Consider the following 23,768-nt stretch of genomic DNA (forward strand, 5'->3'; position numbering starts at 1 on the left):
GTACTCGATATACATTAGCTCCTTTCTGCTTTCTTTGAGGTTATCTGTTATTTGAAAAGTTTCAGAAGTGGGCTGGATTGTGTTGACCCTTTTCACTCCCTGTGTGTTAGTCACTCAGTTGTGTCCAAGTCTTTGCAACCCAATGGACTGTAGCATACCAGGCTTCTCAGTCCATGGGATTTTCCAGGCAAGAATACTGGAGTGTGTAGCCATTCCCTTCTCCAGGGGATCTTCCTGACCGAGGGATTGAACCTATGTCTCCCTCTTTGCAGATTCTTTATCCTCTGAGCCACTAGGGATGGATGCACACAATCCTGTAATCACTCACCCCTAAGGCCACTCATTCCAAACAACTAGCTTAGCCAGATTCCATGGTTATCACCAATCACCTGAATGGACAAAGGGGCTTATAACCTGCCCTATAGGGGACTTTGCCTCCTCTGAACCTAAAGTTCCCTTCTAGACTACATAGGTGGAAGGCAGAAGGCAGAGAAGAAGAAAAACAGCATTTGTGGAGTATACAATGTGTGCCCCGTACTGTGCTAGGTGTTTCACACCTGAAATCTCATTTACTTTTCATGATGACCTTTGGAAGAAAGTGGTGTTCCATTAAACAAGCAAGAAAACAGATTCAGAAAGGTTAATAAATTCAAACTTTCTGTAAAACATTCTTCTCCCTCTTCTTTGCCTACTAACTAGTTAATGTCTCCTTTGAACCTCAGTTATACTTCCACCTCCTCTGGGAAGGTACCACTCTCAGTCCCATTCCAGCTGATCTATTGATCCTGTTTCTTTTAAGAAAATATCTCAATACTGTTGAATGGATGATTAAGTAGTTTCATCTCCTTGAGGAACCATGCTAAGGGAGGTTAAGTAACTGTAACTTGCCTCAGGTCACAAACCTAACAAGTACTTGACCCAGTGCTCTTTTCTGCTTTACTTCTAGTTTGGACCAGACCTGGGGAAGAAGAGGGAAACATCATTGGAGCATCTCTGGAAATTATGTTGCAAAGATGGGAGGAGAATCCACAGATGCCTGGCAGATAGCCCTGGTAGGAAGGCAGTGAGTCTATGTGGAAGGTCCTTAATGACAAGGTCCTTGAGGGTGGCAGGCTTAGCTGATTTGGATGGATGGATTTGAGCACCCAGTATTTTCTTTTTTTGAGGTGAAATCGCATGACATAAATTAACTATTTTAAAGTGAATTATTCAGGGACTTCCCTGGTAGTCCCGTGGTTAAGATTCTGTGCTTCCACTGCAGGGGCACAAGTTCCATTTTTGGTCCAGGAACTGAGATTCCACATGTGGCATGGCAAAAAAAAAAAAAAAAAATAATAATAATTCAGTGGCATGCCAGTATTTTTATTTTTTAATCTTTATATTTAAAAACATTCTATTTATTGGTTGTGCTGGGCATTTGTTGCTGTGAGGGCTTTTCTCTAGATGTAGCAAGTGGGGCTACTCTCTAGTTGAGGTGCACAGTCTTATTGTGGTAACTTCTCTTGTTGCAGAGCAGGAGGTCTAGGACACAAAATGGGTAGTTGCGACTTCTGGGCTCTAGAGCACAGGCTCAATAGTTGTGCACGTGACTTAGTTGCTCTGGGGCATGTGGGATCCTCCTGGATCAAGGATCAAACCCTTGTTTCCTGCATTGGCAGGAGGATTCTTTACCATTGTGCCATCAGGGAAGCCCACCAGTATTTTTTAATACCAGTCATTAGTGCAAGATGGACTCTGGACATGGGGATGAAGCAAAGTGGGAGGTGCTCAGAAGAGGTGGGGTGCTAAGAAATGAAGGGATGAGCCCCACAGACAGGCAAACAGCAGAAGCAGTGGGCTAGACTGGCCTTAGGACAGGTGAGTTCCTGGCTTCTTGCAGTTCCTAGAACCTGTCCCATCCAACTCCTTTTCCTGACCTTATCTTAGCCTTGTCTGTTTTCTCCCACATTTCTTTTACCCCTGAAACTCCCTCAAATACTAATTGGTACTGCTCTTTTTTGGGGGTTGTGCTGGGTCTTCGTTGTGGTGCGGGCTTTTTTCTAATTGCTGTGAGCCGGGTCTACGCTCTAGTTGCGATATGTGGACTTCTCACTGGGTCGGCTTCTCTTGTTGCAGAGCATGGGCCTTAGGGTACCCAGCCTTCAGTAGTTGTGGTTCCCAGGCTGTAGAGCAGAGGCTTGATAGTTGTGGCGCATGGGCTTAGTTGCTCTGCAGCATGTGGAATCTTCCCAGATCAGGGATTGAACCCTGTGTCTCCTGCATTGACAGGCAGATTCTTTACCACTGAGACACCAGGGAAGCCGCAACATTCCTCTTTCTTTCAAGGGTGAATCTGCTTTTTCCATCAAGATGATAATGATATGTCTTATTGATGTCTCTGTCCCCAGCACCTAACAAGGTGCCTATAGCCTGATGTGTGTCATATAATATTTATCAAATGATTATAAGAATTCTGATAGATTCGTCTTTCCCAGCTCCAACACTGACTCCTTCCCTTCTTGTCCATTTACCATCACTGTGACCATTTACCACTACCATCTCTTTCTCTGCTAAAGCGGTTATTTAAAGTATATGAAACTCTTAGGAAATCTGTTAAATATGTAGAAGGCCCCATCCTCCTTAGCAGGAAACCGTACCTCTGGAGGAAGGGGATCTACGAGAATCTGAATTTTAAAGAAGTGCCTCAGGTGGTTCTTATGCATGCCAATATTTGGGAATACTTCCTTCAGAAAGGGTCCCTACCCCTTCAGAGCATTCTCACCAAATGGGTTGAAACCTATTCATTCATCTCTCTTTCCATAAGCAACTGCTTAGTACAGTGGAGGATAGGTTGTTAGGAACAGAGGAACCAAAGAAAACATAATGTACAACTACTCACTGTGCCCCTGGGCATACTGTTTAACCCTCTCTTAGCCTCAACTTCTTCCTCAGCAGAATGGGGACAGTAATATCCCTACTTTAAAAAAATCCTCCTAGGGATATTGCAAGGAGACAGCAAGCTGAGGACTGTAAACCATTCCTCACAGGTGGGTTGTTTGGGTCTAAAAATAAAGCACTAAAAGGGATATTGCCTGAAAGTTTGCATCTCCCTGGAAGAGTAACTATAAACCAGGCATATTAATTATCTACTACTATGCAACAAGATACCCTCAACTTTAGCATCTTAGAAGAACGAAATTTGTTGTCTACCACTTCAGTATTCTTGGGCTTCCCTGTGGCTCAGCTGATAAAGAATCCACCTGCAATGTGGGAGACCTGGATTCAATCCCTGGGTTGGGAGGATCCTCTGGAGAAGGAAATGGGTACCCACTCTCTAGTATTCTTGCCTGGAGAATTCCATGGACAGAGGAGCCTGGTGGGCTACATACAGTCCATGGGTTTGCAAAGAGTTGGACGTGACTGACACTTCTACTGAAAGTAATATATCATCACTTCTTCCTTATATTATTGGTCACACAGACCAATTCTGGTACAGTTATGGCAGAGAACTACATAAAAGTATGAATAGGGATTTCACCCTCTGGTTCAGTGGCTAAGACTCGGTGCTCCCAGTGCAGAAGGCCTGGGTTCAATCCCCAGTCAGGGGTCTAGATCCCTCATGCAGCAATTAAAAAAAAAAAAAATCCAAAAAAATCCGGCATGCCACAAGAAAGATCCAGTGCAGCCAAATAAATTAAAAAAAAAAAGTGTGAATGACAGGAGGCAAGATTATTGGAAGCCATCCTGGGGATTTTCAATGAGACCAGGTCTGGTGCTCAGTGTTTATAGGTCTGGAGGTTCAATTTAGGAAGTGAATCAGAATTCATCAGGTTCAGGAGACTGACTCACACAAATTAAATACACATGAAGCATTATCTTGGTATTACTCTGTCTCTTTTCTAGAACTCCTTAGTTAAACTAGTTTTCTTTTTGAACACAAAAAAATGTGTTCTCACTTGAGAGCCCATGCACTGACTTTTCTTCTTATCACAGAATGCTCTTTGAATGGCTAGGTCTTTCTTGTGGTTCATGTCTTACTTCAAATATGTTCTCTTCCTTACCTGAGCACACCATGTAAAAAAAAAAAATTACCCCCTCTTATCTTTCACACTCTCCATCCCATTTATTTAATTCTCTTTCTCTCTTTTTGGCTCCATGCTCAACCTACAGGATCTTAGTTCACAATCAGGGATCGAACCTGTGCCCCCTGCACTGGCAGCATGGAGTCTAAATCACTGGACCACCAGGGAAGTCCCATCCCATTTATTTTCTGACAGCACTTCTGGCGCTCTGAAATTATTTTGACTCTTCATTTACTTGGAGATTGTCTCCCCACTAGAATGTGAGCTTTGTTAGGGAGGCTGTTTTTCATGTGTGTTGGTCTGTTTTGTCATTCCTGTATCTCCGGTGCCTAAAACAGTGCCTGGCACATAGTAGGCATTCAATAAAACCAGAATGCTGACTTGTTAATTCACATTGAGAAATAGATGTTATGTGAACGGGTCATTTTGTCTCACTTGATCAACACACTTTATCCCCATAGAAAATGATACAGGAAGTCAATTATTATACTCAGATGAGTCTTTATTGAACATGGAGTCAGGCAAAGATGGAATTGGGCACCCAGTGTTTGGCAGCCAGTGTCTTTGAGGTCTTCCTTCCTGGCCCTTAGGCCAGGAGACTAGTAGCCTGCCAAGGAGACTAGTAGCCACAACACCCCTGTCTAGGTGGTACTGGAGAGATACATTCTTATCTCTTTTAGTATATTCCATGCGTACACCCTATGTAGGTAAATATTGTTTTATCAGATGCTAAATAAAGCAAAAAGGGCACAACTTTCTACTTTTTAAAAAAACATTAATCTTCCCAAAGCCTTGTCATCATAATATTGACCATAATTAGTGCCCAAATCACCAGCATTTACAGAGCATCTATTAGAGGATGTTTCTTCCAAAGAGGAAGAATTGTGCACCCTGTATTGGTTCTTACTGATTTCTTATTGGCAAATTATTTCCAAGTTTATTGGAAATAAACTTTATTGTTGCCAGAACAGATTCACTTCACCCAAAAGAGTAATAAGAAACTAACTGAAAGGAAGTTGTATGAGTCTTTCCAGGCCTCCATAACAGGACACCACAGACTAAGTGGCTTAAAGAATAGAAATTTTTTTTCTCACAGCTCTAGACGTTGGAAATTCAAGATCAGTCAGCTGGCAAGGCTGGTTTTTAGGGAGACCTCTTTCCCTGGCTTTCGGGTGTCTCTTTCTCTTCTGACACTGGACCTAGGGGATTAGACCCCCACTTTTATGATGTCATTTACCCTTAATTACCTTCTTAAAGGCTCTGTCTCCAAATATATTGGGTGTGAAGCCCTTCAACATAAATTTTGCCCATGGTGGTGGAGGGAACAATGAATATAATTCAGTCCATAATGAGAGAGCCTCTCCTCTCATGACTTTTTTGGTGGGAATATGTGTTATTTTTTAGTTTTAAAATATTTGGGCTGAACCATGTGGCATGTGGGATCTTAGTTTCCCAACCAACCAGGGATAGAACCAGTGTTCCCAGCAATGGAAGTGTGGAGTCCCAACCACTGGACTTGCCAGGGAACTACCTGGGAATGTGTATTAATACAACCTTCCTAAAGGGCAATTTGACAATGTCCAAACAATACCCAGTTGTGGATGTGACTGGTGATAGAAGCAAGGTCCAATGCTGTAAAGAGCAATATTGCATAGGAATGTGGAATGTTAGGTCCATGAATCAAGGCAAATTGGAAATGGTCAAACAGGAGATGGCAAGAGTGAATGTCGACATTCTAGGAATCAGTGAACTAAAATGGACCGGAATGGGTGAATTTAACTCAGATGACCATTATATCTATGACTGTGGGCAGGAATCCCTTAGAAGAAATGGAGTAGCCATCATGGCCAACAAAAGAGTCCGAAATGCGGTACTTGGATGCAATCTCAAAAATGACAGAATGACCTCTGTTCATTTCCAAGGCAAACCATTCAATATCACAATAATCCAAGCCTATGCCCCAACAGGTAACGCTGAAGAAGCTGAAGTTGAACAATTCTATGAAGACCTACAAGACATTTTAGAACTAACACCCAAAAAAGATGTCATTTTCATTATAGGGGACTGGAATGCAAAAGTAGGAAGTCAAGAAACACCTGGAGTAACAGGCAAATTTGGCCTTGGAGTACAGAATGAAGCAGGGCAAAGGCTAATAGAGTTTTGCCAAGAGAACCCACTGGTCGTAGCAAACACCCTCTTCCAACAACACAAGAGAAGACTGTACACGTGGACATCACCAGATGGTCAACACCGAAATCAGATTGATTATATTCTTTGCAGCCAAAGATGGAGAAGCTCTATACAGTCAACAAAAACAAGACTGGGAGCTGACTGTGGCTCAGATCATGAACTCCTTATTGCCAAATTCAGACTTAAATTGAAGAAAGTAGGGAAAACCACTAGACCATTCAGGTATGACCTAAATCAAATCCCTTATGATTATACAGTGGAAGTGAGAAATAGATTTGAGGGACTAGATCTGATAGACAGAGTGCCTGATGAACTATGGACGGAGGTTTGTGACATTGTACAGGAGACAGGGATCAAGACCATCCCCAAGAAAAAGAAATGCAAAAAGCAAAATGGCTGTCTGAGGAGGCCTTACAAATAGCTGTGAAAAGAAGAGAAGTGAAAAGCAAAGGAGAAAAGGAAAGATATAAACATCTGAATGCAGAGTTCCAAAGAATAGCAAGGAGAGATAAGAAAGCCTTCCTCAGTGATCAATGCAAAGAAATAGAGGAAAACAACAGAATGGGAAAGACTAGAGATCTCTTCAAGAAAATTAGAGATACCAAGGGAATATTTCATGCAAAGATGGGCTCGATAAAGGACAGAAATGGTATGGACCTAGCAGAAGCAGAATATATTAAGAGGTGGCAAGAATACACAGAAGAACTGTACAAAAAAGATCTTCACAACCCAGATAATCACGATGGTGTGATCACTGACCTAGAGCCAGACATCCTGGAATGTGAAGTCAAGTGGGCCTTAGAAAGCATCACTACGAACAAAGCTAGTGGAGGTGATGGAATTCCAGTTGAGCTATTTCAAATCCTGGAAGATGATGCTGTGAAAGTGCTGCACTCAATATGCCAGCAAATTTGGAAAACTCAGCAGTGGCCACAGGACTGGAAAAGGTCAGCTTTCATTCCAATCCCAAAGAAAGGCAATGCCAAAGAATGCTCAAACTACCGCACAATTGCACTCATCTCTCAGGCTAGTAAAGTAATACTGAAAATTCTCCCAGCCAGGCTTCAGCAGTATGTAAACCGGGAACTTTCAGATGTTCAAGCTGGTTTTAGAAAAGGCAGAGGAACCAGAGATCAAATTGCCAACATCCACTGGATCATGGAAAAAGCACGAGAGTTCCAGAAAAACATCTATTTCTGCTTTATTGACTATGCCAAAGCCACTGACTGTGTGGATCACAACAAACTGTGGAAAATTCTTCAAGAGATGGGAATACCAGACCACCTGACCTGCTTCTTGAGAAACCTGTATGCAGGTCAGGAAGCAACACTTGGAACTGGACATAGAACAACAGACTGGTTCCAAATAGGAAAAGGAGTACGTCAAGGCTGTATATTGTCACCCTGCTTATTTAACTTACATGCAGAGTACATCATGAGAAATGCTGGGCTGGAAGAGCAAAAACTGGAATCAAGATTGCCAGGAGAAATATCAATAACCTCAGATATGCAGATGACACCACGTTATGGCAGAAAGTGAAGAGGAACTAAAAAGCCTCTTGATGAAAGTGAAAGAGGAGAGTGAAAAAGTTGGCTTAAAGCTCAACATTCAGAAAACGAAGATCATGGCATCTGGTCCCATCACTTCATGGGAAATAGATGGGGAAACAGTGTCAGACTTTATTTTCTTGGGCTCCAAAATCACTGCAGATGGTGATTGCAGCCATGAAATTAAAAAACGCTTACTCCTTGGAAGGAAAGTTATGACCAAGGCAATGGCACCCCACTCCAGTACTCTTGCCTGGAAAATCCCATGGACGGAGGAGCCTGGTAGGCTGCAGTCCATGGGGTCGCTAGGAGTCGGACACGACTGAGCGACTTCACTTTCACTTTTCACTTTTATGCATTGGAGAAGGAAATGGCAACCCATTCCAGTGTTCTTGCCTGGAGAATCCCAGGGACGGCAGAGCCTGGTGGGCTGCCATCTCTGGGGTCTCACAGAGTTGGACATGACTGAAGCAACTTAGCAGCAGCAGCAGATAGTATATTGAAAAGCAGAGATATTACTTTGCCAACAAAGGTCCGTCTAGTCAAGGCTATGGTTTTTCCAGTGGTCATGTATGGATGTGAGAGTTGGACTGTGAAGAAAGCTGAGCGCCAAAGAATTGATGCTTTTGAACTATGGTGTTGGAGAAGACTCTTGAGAGTCCCTTGGACTGCAAGGAGATCCAACCAGTCCATCCTAAAGGAGATCAGCCCTGGGTGTTCATTGGAAGGACTGATGCTGAAGCTGAAACTCCAATACTTTGGCCACCTCATGAGAAGAGTTGACTCATTGGAAAAGACCCTGATGCTGGGAGGGATTTGGGGTGGGAGGAGAAGGGGACGGCAGAGGATGAGATGGCTGGATGGCATCACCGACTTGATGGACGTGAGTTTGAGTGAACTCTGGGGGTTGGTGATAGACAGGGAGGCCTGGCGTGCTGCAATTCATGGGGTCGCAAAGAGTCGGACATGATTGAGTGACTGAGCTGAAATGAACTGACATTTTAAATGTATATACATATATATGGGGCTTCCCTGATGGCGCAGATTGTAAAGAATCTGCCTGCAATGCAGGAGACCTGGATTCCATCCCTGGGTCGGGAAGATCCTCTGTAGAAGGGAATGGCTACCCACTCCAGTTTTCTTGCCTGAAGAATTCCACAGATAGAGGAGCCTGGCAGGCTATAGTCTATGGGATCACAAAGAGTCAGACACCACTAAGCTTTCGCAGACACCACTAAAACTTTCACACACATATATAGCCTTTAACTTAGCAAACTTCTTTCAAGGAAACTATTTCATAGAAAGAGTGTACAAAAATGCAAAAAAGAAAAAAGGTGAGGGAAGAATTCCCCAGCAGTCCAATGGTTAGGACTTGCAGCTTTACTGCTAGGCTGGGTTCCATCCCTGGTCAGGGAACCAAGATACCATGGCAAAAAACAAGGAAAGATATATGTATAAGAATATTCACTGTAACTTAGTTTGTAATAGTGAAAAACTAGGAATCACAAATAAAATTTAAATAATGATAATTATATTAAATTATATATTCATTTGCAGGTGGATTCTTTACCAGCTGAGCCACAAGGGAAGCCCAAATATTCATTTAAATAATGATATATTCATTTAATGGAACTGGTACTCAGATCTCAGTAAATATTGGTTAATGAATTGATTAAAAATTGGAAAAAATATACAACTGATTTTTGAAAATAATTTATTCCTCCGTTTCCCATGTTTAGAAGTCCTTATGATCCCTCAGTTCCTTCTGGAACAAACTATGGACTAATATATTATCCCTAACACTTATTTTTAGGGAAAACCCTTAGGGGAGTTTCCAGGTGGTCAGGTGATTCCAGTGATTAGGACTCTAAGTTCTCACTGTGGGAGGTCCCAGGTTCAGTCCCTGGTTGGAGAACTAATATCCCCCAAGCCACTTAGCATGGCCAAAACCAAACCAAACTAGAACAAACCTCTTTTATTTAGAGAGGCTGAAATGATTATATGCTAATTAGAACAGCTAGGTTGTATAAAAAATAACTTGAAAGTTCCTTTTTGGTGTTCTCCAAGAGTTAGATTTCATTATACAGGCTTTTTCTTCAGGCCTGGAAAATAACATGCAACTGATTTTTAACAAATAATTTATTTCTCCCTTTCCCATGTTTAGAAGTCCTTATGATTCCTCAGTTCCTTCTGGAACAAACTTTTCTCGTCTCCAGCTGGCCCCAGTGGGTTCACCTTTACAAACTCTGGGACTAGGACAGAAAGTAATGCTTGAATGCTTCTTCACTACGACCTATACATTTTTATATTCACAGAAAGTGTGGCTAAATATATCCCAAAGGTGACAAGGTTTAAATCTGGGGGTTGGAATTTGGAGGCCAAGTATCTTACTTAAACAGTTTTGTACTCTTTGAAATGAATTTTAAACTTCTGTAATACAAAACTTAAAAAAGAAAAATAGGAAAACAATATGAAGGAGATTCTAAATGCCAAATGAGTAAATAATAGAGGGAGTTATGGACTGTAGAAATTCAGGGAGGGCTCGAGTTTGGCTGGGATGACCAAAAAGGCTTTCCAGGATAAAACAGAGCATCAAAGATGTTTTGAGGCTCAAGTTTTCCACAGAGAAAAACAAAAGCAGGAGAATGCTTGTTGTCTTTGGAGGATAACAAGATGATCTGCAATAGCAGGCACTAAATTCGGCAATGAGGTGCCAGCGTGGGTCTCTGAGTAGCTCAGAGCCGACGCCGAAAATGTGGTGTTTTAAGATTAAATTTGTGCCTGGCGTGCTGCAGTCCATGGGGTCGCAAAGAGTCGGACAAGGCTGGGCAACTGAACAAAATTAAACTTAAATTACCCTGCCGCAGTCTAGCAGGTGAGATTTAGCTCTTGGAGTGCGGGTGCCCACGAGGGGGTGCTATTTCAAAACACAGGCCCACTTGGACTAGGCAAAAGGAACGAGCAGCAGGTAAAACGTCAGACAAAGAGGGCGCTCCGACAGTTGGGCAGATTAAGAAAACAAAAAGCTGAGCAAAAGGTAAATATCTCCTTCGCGCTCCGAAACTAGGTCCTCAAGCGCAACACAAAATCATGCATTACGGAATGCCTGTACCACGACTGCTGAATGCGACTACTACTCCCAGGCTCCCTCGCGAGGCCCCAGTGCCGTCTTCCCGGGTGCAAATCGATATCACCGCTCAGTCTTCTGGGATCCGTAGTCTTGCATGGTCTCTCGGGAGTTGTAGTTCCCTTCCCACAATCGGCTGGGCGAGGCGGCGCCGGCGATTAGAGCTGCGCTGGGTGTTCAGGGGCCAAGATGGCGGCGCGCCGGGGACGGAGAGACGGAATCGCGCCGCCTGCGAGTGGGGGCCCCGGCCCCGACCCTGGTGGTGGAGTGCGCAGCAGCGGCTGGGGGAGTCGGAGCCAAGCACCATATGGCACCGTGGGCGCTGTGAGTGGCGGGGAGCAGGTGAGAGACTAGCGGGCGGCCCGCGGCTGGCTGCAAAGCGGCGTGTGCCGGGCGGTGACACGTGGACGCCACAGGAAAGGGAAGAAGCGTTCGGGAGTCGATGCCGGGTGGCTGCGCGAGACTGGTTGGATCGAGTGGGTCTGGGTCGTTTGCTGGGGGATGTGCTGGCAGAAGCAGGGTCCTTATGGCCATTGCTCCAGAACGCTGGAGGGGCAGAGCCGGGTGTCGGAAACTTGGCGCATGTGTATGGGGGTGATCAGGCTTTCAGACTTAGAGTAATAGAGTAAGACCTCCCTCTAAGGATGCTGAGTCGGGGGTGCCTCTAGCCCCGCGCCGCAGTGCCTTTTCGGAGCCACGTGGGGTGGGGGGAGTGATTTTCCCGGGAGAACTTGTCTGCTTCCCCTCCCCCTCTAGGCGGCCCCGGCACCCACGTGGGTTGGGCCGGGGGCGGGGGGGCCGCGGGTCCACGTGGGGGCGGGGAGGGGATGTCCACGTGGCTCCCGCTCCAGGCTACCCGGCACCTGGTTTCGGCGCTGGAGCCGCACTGCCGGGAACTGGGTGTGTCTCAGCCGGTCCCGCCATCTCCGATCGGCGCTGGGGGCCCCTGACTGGGAAGGAAGGTTGGGACTGCTGGAATCAACTTTGCTCAGAACCTTGAAGTTTTTTCCTTTTGCTTTGGCCCGCTTCGCCTCTCTACGACGGATGGTGAAGGACTTTCCAGATGTGCGTGTAGTCCTGCTGATGGCGGAGTGTGTTGGGAAGGGTAGAGGGCTGAGGTTGAAGGGCTGTGGAGTGAGCTAGTGGCGGCTTCTGTCCGACCGGCTTGGGGTGGCTTGTGAGTCACAGGCGCTGGCGTTTTGTTTGCTTGTAGTCCTGCCTCCTAATTCAAGGGGTATGGGAGGTATCAACATTTACATGTGGCAGGCTTAGGTAAAGAAAGGGAATCCTCGCTTCCTCGCTTTTCCTCCAACATCTCTGGAGAAGGCAGCTAAGGCCTGTTCCTGTGAATTGATATATAAATTGAGATGGTTTGTGTTTAAGCTTTTCTGGAGTTTTTTCTGGGGATGACAAAAGTTGGAGGCGATTTGAGAACTATTCAACACTAGTTGAACGTTTATTGAGTGAGGGGGGAAATTCTGTCATAATCTTTTTTTCTTGGTCTTCAGTTCTTTATCGTCCTACTCTTCAACAGGGCTTCTTAAAAGTTCCCACCCACAGTGGAGGTGGGCAAGACTTAGTTTGGACTGTTATCTCTCTCAAGCAATTAAGCTGAGTCCTTGAAAGCCTTTTTTTTTTTTTTTTTTTTTTCGGTTTCTAGGTGGGAGTTGGGCTGCAGGCTGCCGGGTAATATCAGTTCTAGCAGAGCAATTCAGGCCTTGGAGGGGGAAGATGGCTTCTGGGGCTAACTTGGAAGCTGCCCACCCCCTCTTCTCTTATTTTCTCAGAGGCCACATGCTGTGGGGCTGGTGCTGCCCACCCCACCCCTTTGGGGGAAAGGCAGGAAGGATCTATGATCCAACTGTAATCCAAGTTAGGTGGTTGTTTGGAATTGGAGAAGGTCTCATGGAGAAATTGTTCACCACAAATACACACAAAGATGAATATGTGGAAGCTAGTCCAGTTAGCCAGGTATTGAGATTCCATTATGTTCAAACATGGGATATTGTGGTAAATCACACATGGCCCCTGTCCTCCAGGATCCTATGTCTTTATCACATTAGACAATAAATGATGAGGAGTGAGACAAAAAGAAAGTGCAGCATATTATATAATGAGCAGTAGTAATTTACCTTGCAGGGTCTGGGAAGAGACATTTTGAAGTGAGACTATGGGGGAGGGGGAAGGAGGAGCTTTCCTCCCAGGGAATAATGGGTGAAGGCCTTGAGGTGGGAGAGAACATGGCTTATTGGAGAAACCTGTATGTCTGGTGTGGCCAGAGAGAGTGGTGAGAGAAGACACCCTGGAGGAGTCTGGTGGGGGATACCAGGACCACTGTAATCCATTGAAGTACTTAAACCTAATGCTGAGAGCAGGAAAATACCCTTGGAGGGGACTAGGGAGGGTCTCAAGGATTAAATGTGTATTTTCAAGTTTGTAGCTGATTTTGAACCCTGCAGGGACAGTCTGGCTGTGGGAAGACCAGTTGGGGGTGGTTATTAAAGTTAGAGATGCTGGTGGCTAACACTCTTAGCCTGGGCTTAGCCCCTCCATGATCCTTGGTACTCTGGGAGCTGTGCTGTTTGGGGGTTGGGGGGGAGGGATGGGTGAGGTCAGATGAAGAGGGTGTTCTCTGACTGGGTTTCCAGTACCTGTCAGATGGAAGTGGTGATGAGTGGTTCATAAAGCTGGGGCATCATCTTGGGATTCCAGCTTAATGGCTGGGTCAGGTAGGTGGCAAGGCAAGTTGAGGTGCAGCCTTTTTGCTCACCTAGAAGTGTTTGCTGAGGCAGGTGCTGTTCAGGTGCTATTTGTAATTATAGGATTGTGAAGGCCTGGGAGGAGTGAGTGCCTAAAACCTGCCACCTTTCTCTTCATCTTTGGGAGGCCTGGCCTCCTAAGTGTCCCTAGGTATCCTCTCCTCTCATTGGGAATTGTAACTCTGGCTTGATTGGGAAGGTAGGGAGGGTGCATCACACCTGTTGCTTTTTTTTTCTTTTAGAAGAGGTACCGAGTTTCCCTTTGCTGCCAGAGGAGAGGGGAGACTGGCTCATCCATGTTTGTTCCTCTTCTCCAGCCTTTGCATCATCTATAGTTTCTTCTAGGGGAGATACCTCTACACTTGGCCTCCCCAGCCCTTCCAGGCACTTCTAGCCCTGCCCACACCCACACTCTTTGACAGGCCTGGGCGGGCGGCTCCCTGCCTGACAAGGCTGAAGATGTTGCTCCTTCTCAGGGAAGAGATGGGGTGGGGCTTGCCTGTCCACAGAATCAAGCTTTCTCTTCTTTTGCTCTGACTGGGCAGGGAAGAGACTTTTCCCTTGCAACTACCTTTGAGAGGTTGGGTGGCACACTCTAGTGCCTTCAGCACAGAAATTGGAAATAAATGTGACTATCACTCATGGTGGTTGAGATTAGGATTTGAGCTAAGCAGAGAACAGAGGCATAAGTGGGATTTGAGGGAGGTAAGCTGGTTGTCGTTGGAATAGCTGGCTTGCTGACCTCCTGTCCTTCGGTGTGTTCCTCAGAATGTCTGTCTTCATCATTGCCGGCAGATGACTCTTCCGAACAATCTTGGTATTTTTGAGGTTTTTACTCCCCGATTTATCAACTTCGTGGGCTCCAAGTATTTCTAGATGGAGTCTAAACTTTTTTTTGCCCAGGAAGTCCAGAGGCATGGCTGTAGTGGGGCTCCTGCTGAGTCCGAGGCCACTGGCGGAGGGCTGGGCACCTGGTTTACAGAGTGTGTCAATAGCTGCCCAGGGGGCCTTTCTAACCTTATCCTTTTTTGCCCCAGGCGCTGCTGCACGAGGAGGGCGATGATTCTGGCTTTGTCAGTCTGTCTCGGCTGGGCCCCTGTTTGAGGGACAAGGACCTGGAGATGGAGGAGCTGATACTGCAGGATGGGGCGCTGCTGGGGACCATGCACAGCTATATGGATGCCTCTCTCATCTCCCTCATTGAAGATTTTGGTAGCCTTGGAGAGGTGAGCTGGGGCTATGACTTCCAGAACCTTAATTCCTGGATACTCAACCTGAGTCCTTGAAGTGGGTTTTTATTTCTAGGTGAGACATGGGCTGTGTCCCATATAAAAGTATGCCCTGGAAGACTTGATATAGTCCACAGCCTTTCTCCCTGCCTGGGCCCCTGACTTTTATGTCCAGAGGGTTCTAATCTTTGTCTTGAGTCCAGTTCCAGCTTAGTCAAGGGCTGTCTACTGAACATCCCACATCTTAACTGAGGGTGGAGAGAGTATGAAACAAACTCAAGACTCAATTTTGACAGGTCTCTGTTGATACTAGAGAGGTGGTGGATGGTAGTAAATGAGATTGGAACCTATGCTCCCTGGTACTCATGTCTCTTTCTGGCAAATTTAGCTGAATTGAGCCCAGGAGAGGGATTCTCCTGGCATCTAGTCCTTCTCAGTGGCTTGGTTAGGATGGTGGTGGTACCTTCCTATTGTCTTTCCTGAACAGAGCAGATTATCTCTGGAGGACCAGAATGAAGTGTCGCTGCTCACAGCTCTGACGGAGATCTTGGACAATGCAGATTCTGAGAACCTGTCTCCATTTGACAGCATTCCTGACTCGGAGCTGCTCGTGTCACCTCGGGAGGGCTCCTCTGTAAGTGTGGGACATGGGGAAGAGGTGTGTGGTTGGTGCAAAGGTTAGAACCACATCCGTGGGCCTACTCATAAAGTTCTGAAACACAGACTCATCTCAGGTCTTTTTCTCCCTTTTAGCTGCACAGGTTGCTCAGCCTCTCTCGGACACCCCCAGAACGTGACCTCATCACCCCAACTGACCCGCTGGGGCCCAGCACAGGCAGTAGTAGAGTAAGTGGGGTAAGCCTGCCCTAGGGAGCCACATAGACTCCCGGGGGGGAGGAATATGTGGGGACAGGCCTGAAAAATATATTCCTGGAGAAAACGCCTATGTCTTGTTTTCTATCCTGTAGGTTGAGATGGCGCTCGCAGATCCCCCTTGGGACTTCTCTCCACCTTCCTTCTTGGAGACCTCCTCCCCTAAGCTTCCTAATTGGAGACCCCCAAGGTCAAGAACCCGCTGGGGCCAGTCCCCTCCTCCCCAGCAGCGTAGTGATGGGGAGGAAGAGGAGGAGCTGGCTGGCTTCAGCAGTGAGATGCTTGCTGGGGAGCTTAACAACTCTGTGAGCAGCATCCCGGACTTCCCCATGCACCTAGCCTGTCCTGAGGAGGAAGAGAAAACAGCAGCAGCAGCAGAGATGGCAGTACAGGCAGCTGGAGACGAGAGCATCTCCTCCTTGAGTGAGCTGGTGCGGGCCATGCACCCGTACTGCTTACCCAACCTCACCCACCTGACGGCGCTCGAGGATGAGCTTCAGGAGCAGCCAGATGACTTGACACTGCCTGAGGATTGTGTGGTGCTGGAGATTGTGGGTCAGGCGGCCACAGCTGGCAATGACCTGGAGATCCCAGTTGTGGTGCGACAGATCCCTGCTGGCCCCCAGCCTGTGCTCCTGGATGACACACTAGAGGTCAGTCCAGCCTTGCAGCTGCTCATGCCGTCACTAGAGGTAGAGACAGAGGTTGCTGTTCCCAAGGAAACCCTCTGCCCTGAGGATGAGGGCTTGTCACTGGACTCAAAGGAAAAGTTGGAGGCAGCCTCCATGTTGGAGCCCAGGGAGGTCATGGAGCCAGTGGCGCCCAAGGGGCCTCAGAACCCGCCAGCCAACGCCATGCTAAGTTCCCAGAGGGCTCGAAAGGGCAGGAGGAAGAAGAGCAAGGAGCAGCCAGCTGCCTGTGCAGAGGGCTACACCAGGAGGCTGAGGTCGGCCTCTCGTGGGCAGTCTACAGCTGTTCCAGAGGTGACCTCTCAGGGAGGCAGCCTGCCTCAAGAGGACCTTCAAAGAGAGGTTGGGCCTCCCCATGGTAGAGGGAAGCCCCGGGCTTGGGCTCGGGCCTGGGCAGCTGCCTTGGAGAAACCCAGCTCTGCGAACTTGGAGAGCAGTACTGAGCAAGCTAGTCCTGCTAAAGCAGATCCTGTAGATCTCTGCCCTCGCCTGGTTGACGCTATCCAAGCCAACCCTGTTTCAACGCATCTCTCACTGGTTGACTCTGCTCAAGCTGACCCCATGCCACTTGACTCTGTTGAAGCTGATTCCACTGTAGTTGACCCTGGTCCCACTGCGACTGACACTGAACCTGTTGACCCTGTGCTAACTAACGTTGCTTCAGCGAACTCAGAGCTGGTTGACCCCCTCCCAGCTGATCCAGTCCTGGCTGAATCAGCAGCAGCTGACCCTGCAGTGGTTGTTCCCATCTCAGACGACTTGCCTCCAGTTGACCCTGTCCTGGTCAAGTCAGTACAGGTTGACTCTATTCCCAATGACCTGTCTCCAGTTGACCCTGTACTAGTTAAGTCTAGGCCAACTGATCCCAGACGTGGTGCAGTATCATCAGCCCAGAGGAATCCAGGTGCCCAGCTCCTCCTGGAATCAGAGTCCTCAGAGCCCCCAAAGGCCAACAGTCCTGAAGTCAGGGAGGTTGTAGGTTCTCTGAAGGGAGAAACTGGTACCAGTACCACAACCCAGGAAGTCAGGCCTCGGCCTCTTAGCCTATCTGAGTACCGGCGACGAAGGCAGCAGCGCCAGCCAGAGGCCGAAGAGAGGACCCCTCAGCCTCCAGCTGGGAAGTGGCCCAGCCTCCCAGAAACTCCCACAGGGCTGGCAGACATCCCTTGTCTTGTCATCCCTCCAGCCCCAGCCAAGAAGACAGCTCCACAGAGAAGTCCTGAGGCGGCTCCTGAGGCTTGCTTTGGGTCTGTGGGCCCCAGCCCTGCCTCTCCTAGTCCTGAGCCACCTGCGACCAAACCTATGGCCTCAGCTCCTACTGAGCAGGTGCCATCCCAAGAGAAACTGCTGCCAGCAAGACCGCTACCTCCTGCTGTGCAGCCCATGCCCCCCACAATGCCCACTGCTCTGCCTTTTCCCACGGGTGGGCTGGGCATGACTCCTGCACTGCCCCTTCCCACAAATGGGCAAGCTGTGCCCAATCTGCCCCCACCACCCCTGCAGCCTCCTAGTGTTCCGATGTCTCTGGGGCCAGTGCCACCTGATCCCTATACTCGCTATGCCCCTGTGCCACCCTGGCCTTGTTATCCTCCCGTGTCCCCTTCTGGCTATCCTTGCCTGCCCCCCCCACCAACGGTGCCCCTAGTGTCTGGTACTCCAGGTGCCTTTGCTGTGCCCCCCACTTGCAATGTGCCTTGGGTACCTCCTCCTGCCCCAGTCCCACCTTATAATTCCAACTGTACCTACGGGCCCTTGGGATGGGGCCCAGGGCTGCAACACCCTCCATTCTGGCCTGCTGTTCCCCCACCTCCATTGCCTCTAACCTCAGTTGGAAGAGCTGTCCCCCCACCCAAGGTGGAGCCTGGTGGCATCCCAGCTGGCTCTCCTGAAAGTGTGCCAGCTGTGCCGATGGCTCCTCCCCTCAGTCTTGGGGCAGCTGGCCAGGGAGCTCCACAGACAGAGCCCACCAAGGTGGAGGTCAAGCCAGTGCCTGCATCTCCCCATCTGAAACACAAGGCGTCCTCCCCGGTGCACAGCCCTCGGATCAAGGCTCCACCGTGTGTGTCTGCTGAGAATGTGGCTGTTGAGGAGCCTGCATCAGAGAGGCTAAAGCCTGAGCCGCAGGAGACTAGGCCCAAGGAGAAACCACCCTCTCCTGTTGCCAAGGCTGTTCCCACACCGGCACCAAGGCAGAGCACTACCACCAAACTGCCTGCTGTCCACCCAGCCCGTCTAAGGAAACTGTCCTTTCTACCTGCCCCGCGTACCCAGGGTCCTGAGGCCGTGGTGCAGGCTTTCATCAGTGAGATTGGTGAGTGCCACACAGTTCAGTTGGTGTGAAGAATGGTGTGGGAATTGTGTGAGGAGTGTCCTCCATAAAACAGGATAAGCCTCGATGGGGCTGGCCTTTGTTAGAATTCTTGAGAGAGAGAAGTCTGGTTGGTTTGATTCTCTTTCTCAGGGAGTGTGGCTTCCCTGGTTTATTTATCACAGTGGGCAGGGGGTGCATAAGGAGAGAAGCGAGGTGTTTTGGAAGTTTTGGGACCTGTGTGCTCAGTGGATAGGGGTAGGTTTCCAATCCTGTGTTGTGTGCTTCCACAGGAATTGAGGCGTCGGACCTGTCCAGTCTGCTGGAGCAATTTGAGAAATCAGAAGGTGAGGAAACCCTTTTTGTTGATGTTTCTTTTGGGCCCAGCCCTGTAGTTGCTTAAACTGGGAGGAGGGAGAAGGGGAGTCTCTGCCACTAGAGTGGCCCCCTAATTGGAATGGGAAGACAATCCCATTGATGGCAGTCCAAGCCAGGGAGAGGGTATAGCATGACAAGAACTATAAAGAGTGGATGGATGGGGAGATCCAAGTGAATTGGGGACATTTTTCTAGAGGGAATTAGTTCTCCAGCTGAGCCTTGGAAGACAGGAATTCAGAGAGCCTGCATGTGGTGAATAAAGGCAGAGGTGCAGGAAAGGTCACATATGGTGTATTTAAAAGGCAATGGCTAGTTCAGCTTCTCAGTACAAGTGTGGATCTAGGTGCTGCAGAGGATGATGCTATATCGTGTTCTCAAGGAGCTTATGATCTAACTGGGGAGAGGAGTCTGCAGAAATGACTCCTGAATTGACAATAGGTATCTGTAGAACAAGGCAAAGTACAAGTGTAGATCGAGAGAGAGTAGCTTATAAGACTAGCAAGTTAATAAGGTGGATTATATAGAACCTGGAATGCTAGACTTAGGAGTTGGGACTCAGTCTCAGATTCGGTGGAGTGTGTGCTTGTTTTTAAGCAGAAGAGACATAATTAAAAATAGTTCTTGGGTACCCACTGGAGGAGAATGGATTTCTTTGGGGAGACCCCAAAGGAGTATGTAGGCAAAATGGATTTTCCTCCTTTGCGTCTTAAAGCCAGCGTTTCTGTGCCTCCTCAGTATGGAACGTCTGGTTGGGCTTTTAACTAGTATGGTTTCTTTGCAGCCAAAAAGGAGTGCCCTCCCCCGGCTCCTGCTGACAGCCTGGCTGTAGGAAACTCAGGGTAAGTATGGGGACATGAGTGAGTTACCCTACAGCTGTTGGTCAGCAGCCGGCCGGCGCTCCAGGACTGTCAACTGGATGCCTCTGTTAAGGGACATTTAGTCAGCTCTAAAGTCTTTCCCTGTTCCACACCCTCGGCTCAGCCCATCACTACTGAGCATTGTCTTGGGTGATACATAGGAGGATATATATGAACCATCCTCTGGCTGATTCCAGTCTGGGGTTTCAAATGGTGATGCCTTTTATGTTCTGGCGAGTTGTGTTTTGGGGGGTTTCTTTCCTTTATTTAACAGGCTTTAAGGTTGCTCAAAACACTGCTGATGGTATAAGAAAAAATGGGGGAGGATGTTCATGGCTAGGGCTCCCTGACTCCTTGGAGGACACAGGTATCCTGGACCTCCTTGTTCCCCAATCTTCCAGTACCAAGAGGCCTTTTTTTTTTTTTTTTTTCCATGTTCATGATACCCCGTCCTCTTCTGCCAAGCATATTTTCCTCCACATTGATTTTGGGTTGGTTTGAGCTGGGCACAAGAGGCTCCTGGCTTGGAGGAGGTGGGGGGTATCAAGGTCATAGTCAGCCTGCCTCCAGAAATTGGACAGAGCTGAGACCCAACTTACATAAAGTTCAGTCACTAAGACCCTTTTTGTGCTGGAGGAGAATGATTGGGACAGTTTGTGCCCCCCATTCCTCTCTGCACGTCCCCCTTTCCTGTTGCTTCATGAGGAAAGCAGATGTTGAGGAGGCAATGAACCAGGCTTTCCCTTTTCCCCCCGCCAGCAGCGTTGACACTCCCCAGGAGAAGAGGCCCCTAGACCGGTTACAAGCCCCAGAACTGGCCAACGTGGCAGGTGGGTTCAGGGTGGGGAACTCTGCCTTTGATTAGTTTAAGCAGCAAATGTTTGTAGAGCCCGCTCTGCAGTAAGTGTGTGTAGATGTTGGGGATACGGAAATCTGATCGTCGTCCTCGAGGTTCTCACAGTCCAGGGGGCAGATGTGTAAACAGATGAGCACGTCGAGTATCAGAGGTTGTGTGTCAAAGAAACCCGTTTGGTTTACAGTGGGGTCTGAAGAGGGACTGTCAGAACAGGGTTATACAGAAGGTAATCCTCAAATTGGAGGCTTGAGAAAATCACTGACACCAGGGGCATTTGAGGTTGTTGGAACAGCTTGAGTTTACTGAAGAAACAGAGCCAGCCTGGTATTGGTATGTTTTGGGAAATGGTGAGTGGTTCGTTTTGGCTGGAGTGTAGTGGCTGATCAGGGTGGTGGGCAGAGCTCAGAAGAGAGAAAGCTGGGGTGTTAAGTAGGAGGCCAAGTTATGGGAACTTGGCCATGTTAAGCTGGTTGGACTTTATATTGTACGTTGAAGAAGCAATTGAAAAAGCCTTACCAGTTTGGTTTTAGAGTGCTTCCTCCAGCGGGAATGTAGAAGACAGGTGGACAGGTGTGTTGTTCGAGGTAGGAGATTATTAGATGATTACATGAGTTCAGGGAAAACGCAGCCAGGAAGTCAGTCAGTGCCATGGTCAGGGGGTGAGTCTAAGAATGAAGAGGTAGAACAGACAGGACCTGGCCACCAGCCGGGTTTGGGCAATGAGAGGTTCAGGAGGACTCTAGCTAGTTGGGTTTCTGTTGCTGCTCTCCAAGATGGGGAGCTCATGGGACGGAGCAGTTGTAACAGTGGGAGAAGTTGGGCTGCTGATCAGTGTTAGTACACTTTGTGAAATGAAGTGGGGGTCTCTGGAGCCTGTATACACAGTGTTCAGAAGTGTAGAATCGGATCTCATCCTGCTATCTCCATCCTCCCTCCCCTCACAGGGCTCACCCCTCCAGCTACCCCTCCCCATCAGTTATGGAAGCCCCTGGCTGCTGTCTCTCTTCTGGCCAAAGCCAAATCTCCTAAGTCCACCGCCCAGGAGGGAACCCTGAAGCCTGAAGGAGTTACAGAGGCCAAACATCCAGCTGCAGCCCGCCTCCACGAAGGGGTCCGTGGCCCTAGTCCAGTCCATGTGGGCTCTGGGGACCATGACTATTGTGTTCGGAGCAGGACCCCCCCAAAAAAGACGCCTGCCCTAGTCATTCCAGAGGTGGGCTCCCGATGGAACGTCAAACGCCATCAGGATATCACCATCAAGCCTGTCTTGTCCCTGGGCTCAGTCACCTCTGTGCCTCCAGGCACAGCTGCCTCCCAGAAGCCACTTGATCACAGGACTAGCAAAGAGCAGGCAGATCCCCAAACTCCTTGCCTTGCCCCGTCTGCCTTGCTGTCCCCTGAGGCCTCACCCTGCCGGAATGACACGAACACTAGGACCCTCCCTGATCCCTCAGCCAAGCAGCAGTCAGTGCGCTGTTACCGAAAAGCCTGCAGGTCAGCCAGCCCCCCAAGCCGGGGCTGGCAAGGCCGCCGTGGCCGCAGCAGCCGTTCTCTGAGCTCTGGGTCCACCCGGACCAGCGAAGCATCTTCCTCCTCATCCTCATCGTCGTCTTCCTCATCCCGATCCCGGTCCCGGTCCCGGTCCCTCTCCCCCCCACACAAGAGGTGGCGAAGGTGAGCTCTGATGGCCTGTTAGGTTCTCTCCGCTTTGGAAGTTCTCTCCTCTGGCTTACTCTGAAAGCTTTTGCACATTGAGTTTGATGAACTTTCAGGCACTAAGGCTTTTCTATTTCTGTCTTTGGCTTTTGTCTTCTTCCCTTTTCTTGGATTTGAAGGAGGCAAGCTGTGAAAAGATAGCTTCTGTCTCCTGTTGGAGATTGGGATATCTCTGAGATCTGCTTCCTAGAGACCTGCCTTGGGAGAAACCGTTAGGGTTTGGTCTTGACCATGTTGATTCCTTTGCACTGTATCAGTCCTTATTTCTTGTATTTTTCCGGTAGATGTGGGATGGTGGGCTAGGGGATTGTTAATGGCAAATAATCCTTCCTTTAATCATCTGTTGAGGAAAGAGTCTGGTGTCCTTTGGGTGTCACTGTGGCCTCATCTTTTTGGGAGTACCGTTTTCTCTATAATAGACCCAAATTTTTCCACTTCATCAGTGAAGAATTCTTGGTTTTTGATGGTGAAGCTTATCTTCAGGTATGTCGTCTACTACAGATCTAGCACAGTCACCTCCCCTTAATGCCATAATCATAGTACTCCTGTGAGACATGAGGCGAGCAGGATTCCAGAGACATGGGCCTGCCCGCCCTCCCACTTCTCCCTTACACCCCCGATCCCCCGGCTCGTTGTAATACCTAGGGCCCAGCCCTTTATCTCTGAGTCTCTATTGTTTTTATTCTTTCTGACTTGTTAGATATTCTTTTTAATTGCATAATTGACAATAAATAAGATCAATGCCCAGATACTCTAGAACATGTAAAGTTCACAAGGTTCTCAGTTCGCTTTTCTTCTGCACCTCCTCTGCTTTTCTCTGCCTTTGGTCCTGAGCTTCCTGACAGGGAGGCGGGGCTGGGGCCAAGGTGAGGTAAGTGAATGATACCTGCACTCCTCCCATCATTTCTGTGTGATCTTTTGTTCTCTAGGTCCAGTTGCAGTTCCTCTGGACGTTCCCGGAGATGCTCTTCCTCTTCCTCCTCATCTTCCTCCTCATCTTCCTCCTCCTCATCATCTAGTTCCCGAAGCCGGTCCCGCTCTCCATCTCCTCGCCGGAGAAGTGACAGGAGGCGGCGGTGAGCATGTTTTCAGGGAGTTGGTACATCTGGGCTGCAAGAGCCTAAGAGTTGAGACTTGAGCTGCCTAATGTCTAGGGGGCTGACAGCACCTTTTTCTCT

The 23,768-nt window shown here is 48.3% G+C and overlaps 1 protein-coding gene and 1 non-coding gene across 9 annotated transcripts in view; one reads left to right on the top strand and one right to left on the bottom strand.

Annotated features, from left to right (window-relative positions):
- Positions 1-23,768, top strand: part of PPRC1 (PPARG related coactivator 1) — a 28,572-nt gene that overhangs the window by 3,547 nt on the left and 1,257 nt on the right. The window contains exons 1-11 of one of the 8 annotated variants that reach the window (XM_044935217.2): positions 180-639; positions 947-1,052; positions 14,722-14,910; positions 15,401-15,547; positions 15,667-15,768; positions 15,882-18,786; positions 19,077-19,130; positions 19,943-20,000; positions 20,778-20,848; positions 21,819-22,548; positions 23,520-23,666. In XM_044935217.2, the coding sequence (XP_044791152.2) occupies positions 1,014-1,052; positions 14,722-14,910; positions 15,401-15,547; positions 15,667-15,768; positions 15,882-18,786; positions 19,077-19,130; positions 19,943-20,000; positions 20,778-20,848; positions 21,819-22,548; positions 23,520-23,666 (4,442 nt within the window). In that variant the 5' untranslated portion in view covers positions 180-639; positions 947-1,013. Of the gene's footprint in view, positions 1-179; positions 640-946; positions 1,053-9,863; positions 11,268-11,764; positions 11,991-14,721; positions 14,911-15,400; positions 15,548-15,666; positions 15,769-15,881; positions 18,787-19,076; positions 19,131-19,942; positions 20,001-20,777; positions 20,849-21,818; positions 22,549-23,519; positions 23,667-23,768 lie in introns of those variants that run through there. The other 7 variants (XM_044935216.2, XM_044935214.2, XM_006053129.4 and 4 more) reach the window with 7 other exon arrangements.
- On the bottom strand, positions 9,975-10,090 carry LOC112581678. The gene has a single exon (XR_003106299.1). It is a non-coding gene; the product is annotated as a small nucleolar RNA SNORD22 (small nucleolar RNA).

Source organism: Bubalus bubalis, chromosome 23 (genome assembly GCF_019923935.1).
Source record: "Bubalus bubalis isolate 160015118507 breed Murrah chromosome 23, NDDB_SH_1, whole genome shotgun sequence".
Taxonomy (NCBI): Eukaryota; Metazoa; Chordata; class Mammalia; order Artiodactyla; family Bovidae; genus Bubalus; species Bubalus bubalis.